At 36.5% G+C, this 12,987-nt stretch overlaps 1 protein-coding gene across 2 annotated transcripts in view; it reads right to left on the reverse strand.

Moving 5' to 3' along the window:
- Window positions 1–346: 346 nt before the first annotated feature.
- LOC144958702 (uncharacterized) overlaps window positions 347–12,987 on the reverse strand; it is a 25,567-nt gene continuing 12,926 nt past the window's right edge. For both annotated transcript variants that reach the window (XM_078890846.1, XM_078890847.1), the window contains 4 exons: window positions 10,186–10,390; window positions 5,860–6,116; window positions 4,968–5,184; window positions 347–2,469 (listed from right to left, as the gene is read on the reverse strand). In XM_078890846.1, the coding sequence (XP_078746972.1) occupies window positions 485–2,469; window positions 4,968–5,184; window positions 5,860–6,093 (2,436 nt within the window). In that variant the 5' untranslated portion in view covers window positions 6,094–6,116; window positions 10,186–10,390 and the 3' untranslated portion in view covers window positions 347–484. The remainder of the gene's footprint in view (window positions 2,470–4,967; window positions 5,185–5,859; window positions 6,117–10,185; window positions 10,391–12,987) is intronic.

The raw sequence follows: 12,987 nt of genomic DNA on the forward strand, positions 1-12,987 counted from the left end.
GTTGAATAAATGTTTTCTTCAACGAATTCAAAGCAATCTTCAACGATTACGTATTTACTAAGAAATGAAAAGAGTTTTCCAATGGGAGGGGTACTATGTGTACACATGATAGGTCTGACAGAATGCTATTATGGGCCTATATAGTTAAACTAATAAATAGAGGTGCCTAAATGAGTCAATAAAATGGAGATTAAGATAAAGGGAGTAAATCTGACTCATGAATAAACAACACAAAATAGACGTCGTTTCGACCTTTGGCCTTTCTCAAGTAAACGTCGTCTATTTTGTGTTGTTAATTCATAAGTCAGATTTACTCCCTATATCTTAATCTCCATAGATAGTTTAACATTGTTCTAATGGACAATATTTTGCGTCATTTTGGAGATTCTCATTACAATACTGAGCCCATAATAAATTGAGGTTTCAGACTTGCAAATAAGTGCACGTCCGAGGGTTGGAATAGTCATAATATACGCGCTGACATTCACATCCAAGGTGCTGCTAACCCTTGCCCTTTTGAATGGAAGGAACTCTTGGTGTCATTAGTGATTTGAATTGACGGCAACGGTGTCTCATTATTACCTCCCTTGTTTCTTTTGTTCGAATTACTCCCAGAGAGAGAAACAGTTTTGGATTTGGCCTCACTGTCCAAAACACAATCAACATCATTATCATCATCATCACTTTTATCACCATCCATTTCAGCTTTATCATCTTCATCATCTTCATCATCATAATCGTCGACGTAATCATCATCTATATTTTTATCTTCAACGTTCTCGTCATCTCTTTTACCAGACGTATTGGACTGGTCAAGAATACCATACCGAGAAGCCTTCTGTGACGTCACGAGACATCCGGTCATGTCTCTGAGATCAGGAAGGGATATCGAGGATCTTCTCATAGTCAGTCGACTTCCAGTGCGGTTGCCTTTCTCTTCCTCGTTCGTCTTCTTGGAACCCATACTGGAAGAACTGCTCTCGGACTTAAGAAGTATCTCCTCTTCGAATACGTAATCTTTATCCCCCGAAGATACTTTATCTCTAACTGTGTAACTGTCTCGAATTGCATCGCATTGAGCTTTCATGGAGTCTGGGGCTTTGCGTTTTTGGAGCAGATGTCTGTGTTTTGGAACGGGGCTGAGAATAGCTTCCAAGTCCCTCCTTCCTGCTGGCGACATTCGGCATGGCTGATGACGATTTGTGTTTTTCAAAGGGATATTGTTAGGACGATTAGATGTTGCTTGCGATCCGTCATTTTCGTCCCTTTTCCCTTCATGTTTTTTAGGTGTGTTTGAATTTTCGATGTCAGCAGATGAATTGGAGCCAGTAGAGCTTGAAAAGTCTATTTCACGAATTTGACGAAATTTTGTTTTAAGGTTGTTGTATAAGTTGGTGCTATCGTTGAGCAATTCAGTAGCATCAACTTTTCGTCCGTTTGGGTACTGATTTTTCCGAGGACTTACTACTGGACCAAGCTGTTTTTGAGGGGATGTTTTGAAATCATTTTGAATCCCAGCTGTTGAGCCAACAGCTAGACCAAGACCTATTTTAGTACTGTTCTGAGATTTTCTTGGAGAACTCAACGGTTCTTTTAAATTCCGTGGTGCGGAAATATGTTCAGAATTCGGTGACGTCATCTCATGTCGGCTTTTACTTTGGGCAGGCAATCGGTTTTGGTTTGTTCCGTTCAAAGGTGGAGGCCTCAGAGTAAATATATTGTTAGTTTGTTTTGCTTTTGTTTTTCTTGGCGAATCATTAGAAATCGGTTCGAGCGTGTTGTCTGAGGTATCCATGTCGTCTTTACCTCCAGTGTGTGAAGATTCGGCATCACTGTCTTGATTGTTGTCACGTGATTGTGTATCATTCGATGGATTGGTCAATAATCGCGGGAGTGGACGCGGTTTGATTAGCCCAATCGGAGTTTTTGAAGTAAAATGCTCCAACTTGTCATGGTTGCTTTGTTTACCTGGTGTGTTTTTTAATGGCGAAAGAACTGTTTGCTGAGCATGTGTTAAATGTTCGTCATCATTGCAGCTATCATCATTCTGTAGATAATCGTTACTGTCATCATCGTTTTCATCATCGTTGTCATCGTCTTCAGTGGTAGTGTCGGAATCGACTTCCTCCCATCGACTTGGATCGGTCGTGTTCTTTCTTTGTTGTGTGTAATATTCATCATTCCCACGACGCGAGGAGGGGACTGGAGCGTTAGATTGTGAGTCAAAGGTTACGCTAGGGTTAGAGCCAATCTTTTTATTATAATTTTGTCCTAACGTCGTGTTGAATGTAACTTGCTTTTTTGTTGGACTTTGGTTGAAGTCTGTGCTTCTCATGAAAGCTGGTTGTAATGGTTTTGGATTCAAGGGTCTTGGGTTCGAGTTCTTGTCATTACCAGACATGGCTTGCGATATCATCTTGACCACAGAATGGGCTTTACGATGTCTCGCTAAATCTGTCGGGCTGTAACCTGTGGGCAATATCGATATAAATGTATAATATTAGATGATTTCAGGACTGGTATTCCACTGAAACATTCAACACAGAGGTTAGTCCGCTGATATGGATTTTATAGCAGTCAAAACTCATCAAAACTAACTCTCTCAAATGCGCATTGTAAATGCACTTATTTAGAAAGAGGAGGAGGAGAGGGAGGAGGAGGAGGAGGAGATAATAATACTGAAAAAGAAGTAGTAGTAGTAGAAGAAGAAGAAGAAGAAGAAGAAGAAGAAGAAGAAGAAGAAGAAGAAGAAGAAGAAGAAGAAGAAGAAGAAGAAGAAGAAAGGCTCAAAACTATATGCATATATCAAAATACAATTTCTCAATATTTGAAGCCTCTTCATAAAATCAATCGATCGAATATCACTTTTATTTCAGAGGTTCTACTTGTGCTTGGCATAGCTCATAATGTGGAACTAACATTTGGAAATAGATCTTTATCTGACGCTATGCATTGGTCGTAATGTATATAAATATATATATATATATTATATAAATATATATATATATATATATATATATATATATATATATATATATATATGTATATATATATATATTCCCTGCTTTTATTGTTGCGATATTCAAGAGTTCAACGTCAATTAATTCGTGCATGAAATTAATCTTTTCGGTGTTTAACAATAGAAGAGAACGCTCAAGTTACCACGGAATCTTATCATTGTCGCCAGAAACAAACCATGACTCCGTATAACTCGCAATTACCCCCCCCCCCCCCAACATCCGACTACAACAGTATCAGACAGAACCGCGAAAAAACACAATGTCTTGAAAAGAAAAATCTCCAAGTAAATTAGGTCTGCCTCGACCGAGTATCGCAGTCACAAAGCCCCTGATTACCTGTTCGACTATAGATAGAATGTACTTGGCCAAGGAGTTCACAGCATTGCCATCCGGAAGTATAACGGACCAACACACAAACTCTGTGTAACCATGAACTTTTATAGTCTGGTTAATACAGTTTAGTGAGAACAACTCACAAACGCGGATGGCAAAAACAATAACAAAGGCCTGAGTGACGTCATCTTCGTTCTATCTATACCACGCATGGTAATACGTGTTACCTGACAGTTTGGACCATTCGATTATTGAGGCTGTGCGAAAAAAATGTCTTTTTTGTGTGACGTTTGCTATTAAAAAAAAACACTCTATTTTTAAGTTACTTTGAAAAATCAAACATAAAAATCGATTTTATGAGTTTCCGCCAGTGAAATAATGTAAAGTAAAATTAATATAAACCTGGCGATGTAACTCAAAGCTTCAAGGAAGTGTGGACAGAGTATCAACGTTGTCACACTTTGTCGACATGTTAAAAGGCTGTTATCACTAGATACTAGATTGTCAATTGTTGGCTTATTTCTGATTATTTAACCCCCCCCCCCCCCCCCCCCAAAAAAAAATACTTAAAAAGCAACCGACCAAAGCAAATTTTTACCACAGGTTTTCCAATAACTTAGTATTGGGGTAATTGTGGGGCGAACATCAGAAGAACGACCTTTTGCCACAGGTTCAATATATTCTTCACAATTTTGCGTATTCTCTGAACACGACTTGATAAGCACACAAACGATCCTGTATCGATATGGTGAATTCGGAATCGTTTTTTCTTTTCGCTGGTGGGCAAAAATGACTTTACGATTGACTAGCATCTTATCCAAAGGTTAGCAAGCAATTGCTACTTTTCGTCTAACGCTATAAAAGCAAGGTTAAACGCCGATTGCATGGGCCAAATGGCTCTAAAGGACTACTTTTTTCTTCTACTTTTTACCTTATGAGGTTCAATATTACGCAGTCATTTTTGCTTCCATGATAAGAAAGTTTCAAATCATTGCCTTCTGTAATATTGTACGATTCTTAAACTCTTGCTTTATAGAATTCCGGTAGTTTTCCCAATCTCTGCTCAGGTTTGCGTACGAATGCACGTCGCGACCGAAGTTCGAATTCAAAAACAAAACAAAAAACGCAAGAGTATAAGAAATCGTTTATTTTACCCCTCAATCGACACCCAATTCGTCATCTTTGAATAAAAGACATGCTCAAAAATACTTAAATGAGACTTCTTGTTAAGAACATATTCTGGGGGCGGGGGGGGGGGGGGGGGTTGAAATTTAATGCTTCATGACCTGACATCACAATTTACTATTGTAAACATGATATCATGGCGCCTCACTATTTATGGGGATGTGTGGAATAATTTTATTTTAATAATTTGCTTCCCTCGAGACATAAAACGTATTTGAAGTGGTGGATAACAAATCATTTTTAATATGCATTCTAGCTGCCGTTAACAAATTTTGCAGATCTGATAACCGGACGCAATTACACGCTCGATTTAACATTGTTGCAATGGGCAATATTTTGAAATAATTTGAGAGTATTTCCATTACAACTATGAGGCCATACCATTTTGGGTTATCAGATCTGCAAATAAGTATACACGTCGATACTTGCCTTTAAAATCCAGGACCTTCAAACAAGTCAGAGCGTCCGGTTGTTTTAGGAGAGATGCCATAATCCAATCACTTCCGCTTTCTGCTGCGTAGTGATACGCACTCCTCCCCATCCGGTCACACTTTGATGCGTCACACCCTTGGGCCAATGAAAACACGACAAATTGATGACGTAGTGCAATGCAAGCATGCATTATCAGTGTTCTCCCAACTGCGTCCTGGTTGTGAGTGAAAGCAATAATATTAAATTTTGTCATGAAAAACACTGTGGAATTGAATGTAACCTTCAATTTAATAACAAAAACAGATAAATAAAATGGACGTTTCGGGTTTCCCCTGAATCAACAAACAGGATGAATGAAACACTAAAGATGAATGAGATAATGTGGTACTGGCGTTGTTAACAAGTGAGGAAAGTGAGTAAAGAGCCTTTTCCAAGGACTGGACTATGTGCCGCTCAGACTGGGACTCAAATCCAGGACATTCAGGCCCAAAGCAAATGCCATAAGTGGTCTAGTGGTGTGACACTCGCTTTCGGATGGGAAGGTCCTGGGTTCGACCCCCGCTCTCGGTGCATAGTTGAGTCCTTGGAAAAGACTCTGTACTCACATTCTCTCACCGTACTCAGGTGTAAAATGAATACCTGACCATTAACAGCGTTATCTCTGTCCGAAAAAAGTATAACATCGCCTAGCAGGCGCCATGTCTCATCCTAAATGTTAAATGTTGCTGTTTGTCAGGGACCCCTTGTAAAGCGCCTTGAGCACATTTAGTGGATATTGCGCTATATAACGCTCAATTTATTGTAATTTATTAATTTATTACTGCCATACCACAAGACCACATTGTCGCTCAATAACTTTGTACGATAGACACCAGTGCCTCAATCTTACCTGTAAATCAACACCTGGGTTCCTCTGTCCGATGACCTCCAGAACGCTATCCAAATCTTCATCAGTTACTCCGGAATGACACAGACGCATCAAGGGCGTTTCAAGGTCATGAGTCACGTCACGAAAGTTGACATCGAATACTTCATTGGACAGAGAGTTGATGATACCAGTGACGTCATTCTCCTTTATTGCCTGTATAAAATAAGCATGCTGATGGGAGGTGTCCGGCATCATAATGGCAATGTGCTTAGTGGTCTCTGGGGGAAATATATAAAATAATAATAATAATAATAATAATAATAATAATAATAATAATAATAATAATAATAATATAAATAATAATAATAATAATAATAATAATAATGATAAATATAATGATAATAATAATAATAAATAATAATAATAATAATAATAATAATAATAATAATAATAATGATGATGATAATAATAATAATAATAATAATAATAATAATGATGATGATGATGATGATGATAATAATAATAATAATAATAATAATAATAATAATAATGATAATAATAATATGATAAATAATAATAATAATAATAATAATAATAATAATAATAATAATAATAATAATAATAATAATAATATATAATATAATAATAATAATAATAAATAATAATAATAATAATAATAATAATAATAATAATAATGATAATAATAATAATAAATAATAGTAATAATAATAATAATAATATGATAATAATAAATAATGATAATATTAATAATATAATAATAATAATAATAATAATAATAATAATAATAATAATAATAATAATATATAATAATAATAATAATAATAATAATAATAATAATAATAATAATAATAATAATAATGCTAATAATAATGCTAATAATAATAATAATAATAATAATAATAATAATAATAATAATAATAATAATAATAATAATAATAATAATAATAATAATAATAATAATAATAATAATCAACAAAGCTAGCCTCCTGTCACAAATAGGTTGAGTGAATCTGACCAAGAACAAAAAGTAGAGCTTCATGGCCTTGAGGCAAATGGAGCCAAAATTTAAACCCGGTTTGTATAGCGTGAAACGGAAATCAGCGATTGTTTGCTTCATTTTGGATAGGACGACCAGTCTATCGTAAAGTACTTTCCGCCACATCCAAGAGACTTAACTACCTAATCACTGTGGTGTGGAAAGCGGTTTAGTAAAAAAAAAAAAAACTCGATTCAACCAAGGATCAAACTCGGTCCCAATGCGTACAAGGACTTGCGAAGTCCCAGGTTTGAATTTTGCCAAGATGAGAATCATTTAAAACGATAGATATTTGAAGGACGAGTTTTATGGCCAAATTTTTAAATATTTTTTTTTTTACAGTGGAAAAAAACGCAATTTTTAAATTTTGGTCAGAAAACTCATCCTGAAAATGTCATAAATGTACATTCTATAAAATCAATCTGAGAAATGTTTTCTAAAGTAATATGCCTTTAGCCTGCTTTATACTTTAATTAATGATAATTTATGTATACACTTTCCTACACTACGAGAGCACCTCAACAACTGACATTTTGAATTTTTATTTGGACTCTCATTTCTAAAATTTTCAGAATCAGATTCCACTAATTCCACGGCAAACTGTGTATGAACAACAAGAGATGAAGTGAGTAGGAAAGTGCTAGAAGCCAATGTTCTCAACACAAACATAAACCATAGAAACAATTGAGACATTGAGTATGCTCCGTTATTAGGGGTGAATTTTTAATTCAGAAAAGTGAGTGAAGTGGATAACAATAAAAAAAATGAAACTGTTTGTTAAGGCTTCTAGTCCCAGGCACGCCGGTGCAGTGAGGTTTTACTGTATCCTACTATTTAAATCGATTGGTCATTTGAGATCAGCTGAGACAAAAGCACGGACATCGATTTGCCACGTGAGATGTAACAAAAATCTATATATAAAGGGGGCGTGGCCATTTCTTTTTTTTTTCTTTTACATAGCAACAACCCAAGTAGTCAACAGCACGGTCATTATTATCTATCTAGCAAAGGGAGAGAATTCTATAACTACTTGTCGGACAACGGCGCTATTCACGGCGTCATACGATAAAAGGACGTAAGTGCCAACGTAAAGAAAAAACCCAAAACAAAACAAAACAAAAAGAGCTGTTTATAACATTGGGATCCCCGGTTTCACAGCGCAAAATACTACCATATATGGATCATATGTAGTAAGATGCAATAATATAACACTATCAGAAATACAAATAATGTTGAAATGCAAACATCTATAACAAATCCTTAATATTTCGAACACCATAGGTCAAAATGAACCCCGTGGCGCTTTACGTCTTTTTATCATACGACAGCAAGCACTATTACACGTAACCTTCGTGTATTTCAACTGCCCACGTCCGTGAATAATTAATCTATACTCAATTTCACATTCCGTTTGGTGCTCTTTCACGGCTATAATTTTGCCTGTCCTTTCCCCATCAAGTTTGTTGATGCAATCACATATTTATTAAGTACCTACGTGTTATTGTAGCCACGCATTATTATTATAGTAATGAATGAATTATATAGCGCCTAGATCCACAATGTGCTCAGAGGCGCTTTACAGTGCAAATAAAACAACAATAAATCGATAATTTAAGCATAAAATCGATCATATTGGAATAGCATTAATCAATTTGTAATTTGATTACCACGCACTGTGCTACAAGAAGAAAATTTAGGATATCTATAACATGTAGGCCTAAAAGAAATGTTAAACATCAAATGATTTCCTAAAGAGATATGTTTTGAGTTTCTTTTTAAAGTTTTCAAAAGTTGGACATTTTTTTGAGGGATGAAGGCAGTTGGTTCCATAAGACGGGTGCCGACTGGCTAAAAGATCTCTCACTAAAAGACGATCTACAGCGAGGAACCTGGAAGAGATCTTGACCACTGGATCTAAGTTCTCTCTCCGGCACATATAAATTAACCATGTTTTGTAGGTAAACAGGGGCTGTCTTATTAAAACATTTAAAAGCATAGCATAAAATTTTGAATATAATTCGGCTGTCAACAGGGAGCGTTATTATACACATAGTTTTGAAAATCTCATGTGACCAGGTTGAAAATTGATTGATAGATAGATAGATAGATAGATAGATATATAGATAGATATATAGATAGATAAATAGATAGATAGATGGATTGATAGAGGAATAGGTGGAGAGATAGATAGACATATATTTGTTTTTGTTTTTAAGTGTTTTACGGGGCTTGCAACACATTTAGGTTATATCAGTGCCAGTAAAAATGAAGAAAATGGGATAGTAAAACGTTCTAGAATTACAAATAAAGCACCCAAGAAAAAGTAAGACGTAGGGGAACTGGGAACAAATAGGGATTCCAAGAGCACACTATCAAAGTAATTAGTTTGAGACCACCTTTAAGTCTCATCCGGACACAAGCACAAAATCCAACAAAGAGGAATACACTCAAATGCTTACATTATAAATTCAAAATAACATATATAATAATACATAACAGAGAGATGATTTTCAAGGAAAAAAATATCATCTCCCAAAACAATAACTATGCATTTGACTGTCTCCCTCCCAGCTAGGACTCCGGCCAGGGCCAGGAAAAAAACAAGCAATCTCATTCCAAGACAAAGACAGAAAGCATGTTGGAAAACAGATATAAGGGGATAGAAGACACAGTATGTACCTCCCTGCCCACTATGGGAGGTCAGGAACCCCACCCAGATAGACAGATAGATAGACAGATGGATGGATAGATAAACGAATGAGTGGATATATATATATATATGTATATAGATAGATAGATAGACGTCGTAACATTGAGTGATAATTCTTTTTTATTTCTTTCTTTCATTCTTTTTTTTTTAAATACTTCGTTTTTGCCTGTGTCATACATCCCTCCTGGCTGCCATTTTGAGTTAAGTAATAAATGGAAAAATTGTATCTTGCATAAATCACCCTCAAGTTCTTGTTTTTTTTTAAAAATCTAAAAAAACACATAAACCTACCAAAAAAGAAAGAAAACAACTATATACACAAACCCTCCCCCCCCCCCAAAAAAAAAAAGAAAAAAAAACCCAAAAATCTAAATACCCCCCCCCCCCCCTTTCCACCTCCAAAAGAAAATCAAAATCCAAACAAAACATAACTTAAATAAAAAAAAAACTCACAAAGAAACCAGCACCAAAAAAAAAAAAAAAAGAGAAGAAAAACAACAGAAAAAAAGTATCTAACAACAAATAAACAACAAAACGTGGGTCTTATAATTATAATGGCTCTAGATACAAGAATACTTACCGAATCCAAGTCACGTGACCTAGTCCGAGATGAAATGACCGTTCTCTCGGATCCAGGACAAGTAGCTTTTTTTTTTTTGTTTGGGTCGGTCCGTCACGTTGTTCAGATAATCCTAGAGAACCCTCTCACTTAAGCCCACGTTTTCCTCCCTAAATGACTGGTTATTATCCGATTCTATGCTGACATGACCTTTGTGCTTGGCCACCTGGAATGGAAAACACAGAAAACATCAATTAAGTAAGGAGGTCAAATTACATCATCGCTGTTTAACCTTGATAAGTATGCATGACCACCTGGGAAGATATAGATAGTTCGAAGATGACGTCATTCAAGTCTTTGTAACTGTTTTTTTGCCATCCGCGTTTATGAGTAATGCTCAATGAACTGTATTAACCTGACTATAAACGTTCATGGATACACACAGTTTTGTGTGTTGGTCCGTTATACTTCCGGATGGCAATGTTATGAGCTTCTTAGCCGAGCGCTTACTATCTATATCAATGGGCATGATCTATATTACATTTCCATGTGCTCGAGGTCATTGGTCACATTGGATTGTGTGTTCAAAGTGACCCACATAGTGAAAAGTGTTCACAGTTTTTGAAATATCTAACATCATGATTGGTCATTTTGTTCAGCTTGGCACATGGATATGTTTACAACTTTCATAAACAAAGCAGCGTGTTTACATTTCTGAAGAAATATATCGAATCGTTGGACAACAACAAATCATGTGATTGATGACTTGGTTGGACGAAAACATGAATATAGATCGCTCCCATTGTCAATATAATTCGTACAAGAAGATATTATTTCCATCAACAAATCAAGTGAGTAAAATCAATAATAAAGCAAAACATCGATAAAAGCTATTTAATATTTCTGGCCAAAATGAGAAATGGTATTTTTTACGCAGAGCATTCTAACTTGGCAGAGAGGTTGTGAATAGTGAATGGAACAAAAGCCAGAAAGACTTCACCATCGATCAGTTCTTGGTTTGTTTCTTATCGTCTCATTCATTTTTCAATCAGATTCAGGGCGGACGCGCGTTTTAATTTATGCGATGCGTTTAAGTAAAATATTAATAACATTCGCCAGCCGGATATAACGATGCAAACGCACAAAACTATGTGTAACCTATAGTGTTTATAGTCTGATTAATACAATTCAATGAGAACTATTCATAGAAATGTCTGGCTAATAACAATACCAAAGAGCTGAATAACGTCAATTTCGTTCTACCTGAAGTACTTTCTATCAATCAGACTATAGATAGAATGCGCTTGGCCAAGGAGTTCACAACATTGCCATCCAGAAGTTTACGGTTATACATAATGTTTTGTGTTTGTACGGTGTATCCGGCTGGCGGATGATGTGAGGATGTTATCTAAACATATTGCATTAATAGAACCCTAGTGGAACAGAACATAACCCTCGGACCGTAGCCATTGATGACGTCAAAAGTCAAGTCTTTGGCTACAAAAGAAAACAAATCGTGAGTTGTATTCAATAGGTCATCTATGGAATCACTAATAAGACTTGTTTCCTTGAGCTCGATCGTAGCTATTAAACCATAGCCATCTTTAACTTATAGATAGTATGCAGATGACGTCACTCAGGCCTTTGTTATTGTTTTTGCCATCCGCGTTTGTGAGTTGTTCTCACTAAACTGTATTAACCAGACTATAAAAGTTCATGGATACACACAGTTTTGTGTGTTGGTCCGTTATACTTCCGGATGGCAATGTTGTGAACTCCTTGGCCTAGCGCATTCTATTTATAGCCTGCTCTCGGGTGTGTCTTTTTTACGAAACCCGCCGAAACCCGCCGAATCCCAACAATATCCGGCAAAGTAATGGGATTGAAACTGAGACTCAGGGAAGTGTACTCCAGTCGGGAGTGAACCTGTGACTATGGTTATCGGCGGGTTTCGACGGGTTTCGTAAAAAAGCAATCAGTGCTTTTTTACGAAACCCGACAACGTTATGGGAAGTAGGTAGCAGTGGACTCAAGTTCACTCCCGACTGGTGTACACTTCCCCGAGTCTCAGGTTCACTCCCCACAGTTGTCTACTTCCCATAACTTTGCCGGATATTGTCGGGTTTCGCCTGGTTTCGGCGGGTTTCGTAAAAAAGCACTAATTGCTTTTTACGAAACCCTCCCATACTCCCATACCCGCGCATACCGTAGCCATCGTTATGTTATAGCCTGATACTGAAATCCAAAAGGACTGGCAGTTTGACGTCATTAGTGAGTTGTCGTTAGTAGAGCTCATAGAAACAAGTCATTTCATTGTTTGAACTATTGAATTCAACTCACGATTTGTTTTCTTTTGTAGCAAAAGACTGGCATTTTGACGTCATTTTTTGGTCAGTATCAGGCCATAACTTTACAAAGGCCACGCCCATACTCACTCCCCACTGCTACCTACTTCCCATAACTTTGTCGGGTTTCGTCGGGTTTCGGCGGGTTTCGGCGGGTGTCGTAAAAAAGACACACCGCTAAGAAGAACTCCACGTAGACCCCTATTTTGATTTCATTTTTAGGTTTGAGGACCGCCTAGTGAGGTGTCTTTAGTAGTGTTCAAGGAAACAAGAAATCTCATTGGTTGTACTGTTAAATACAACTCACGATTTGTTTTCTTTTGTAGCCAAAGACTTGCCAACAACAAAACATTAGCATTTGAAATATGAGTCTCACGACCAAATCACAAAGTTATAGTATGCGCTTGGCTAAGAAGCTCATAACATTGCCATCCGGAAGTAAAACGGACCAACACACAAACCGGTGTGTATCCATGAA

Source organism: Berghia stephanieae, chromosome 13 (assembly GCF_034508935.2).
Source record: "Berghia stephanieae isolate SIO BIC M18660-M18661 chromosome 13, UCSD_Bste_1.3, whole genome shotgun sequence".
Lineage (NCBI taxonomy): Eukaryota > Metazoa > Mollusca > Gastropoda > Nudibranchia > Aeolidiidae > Berghia > Berghia stephanieae.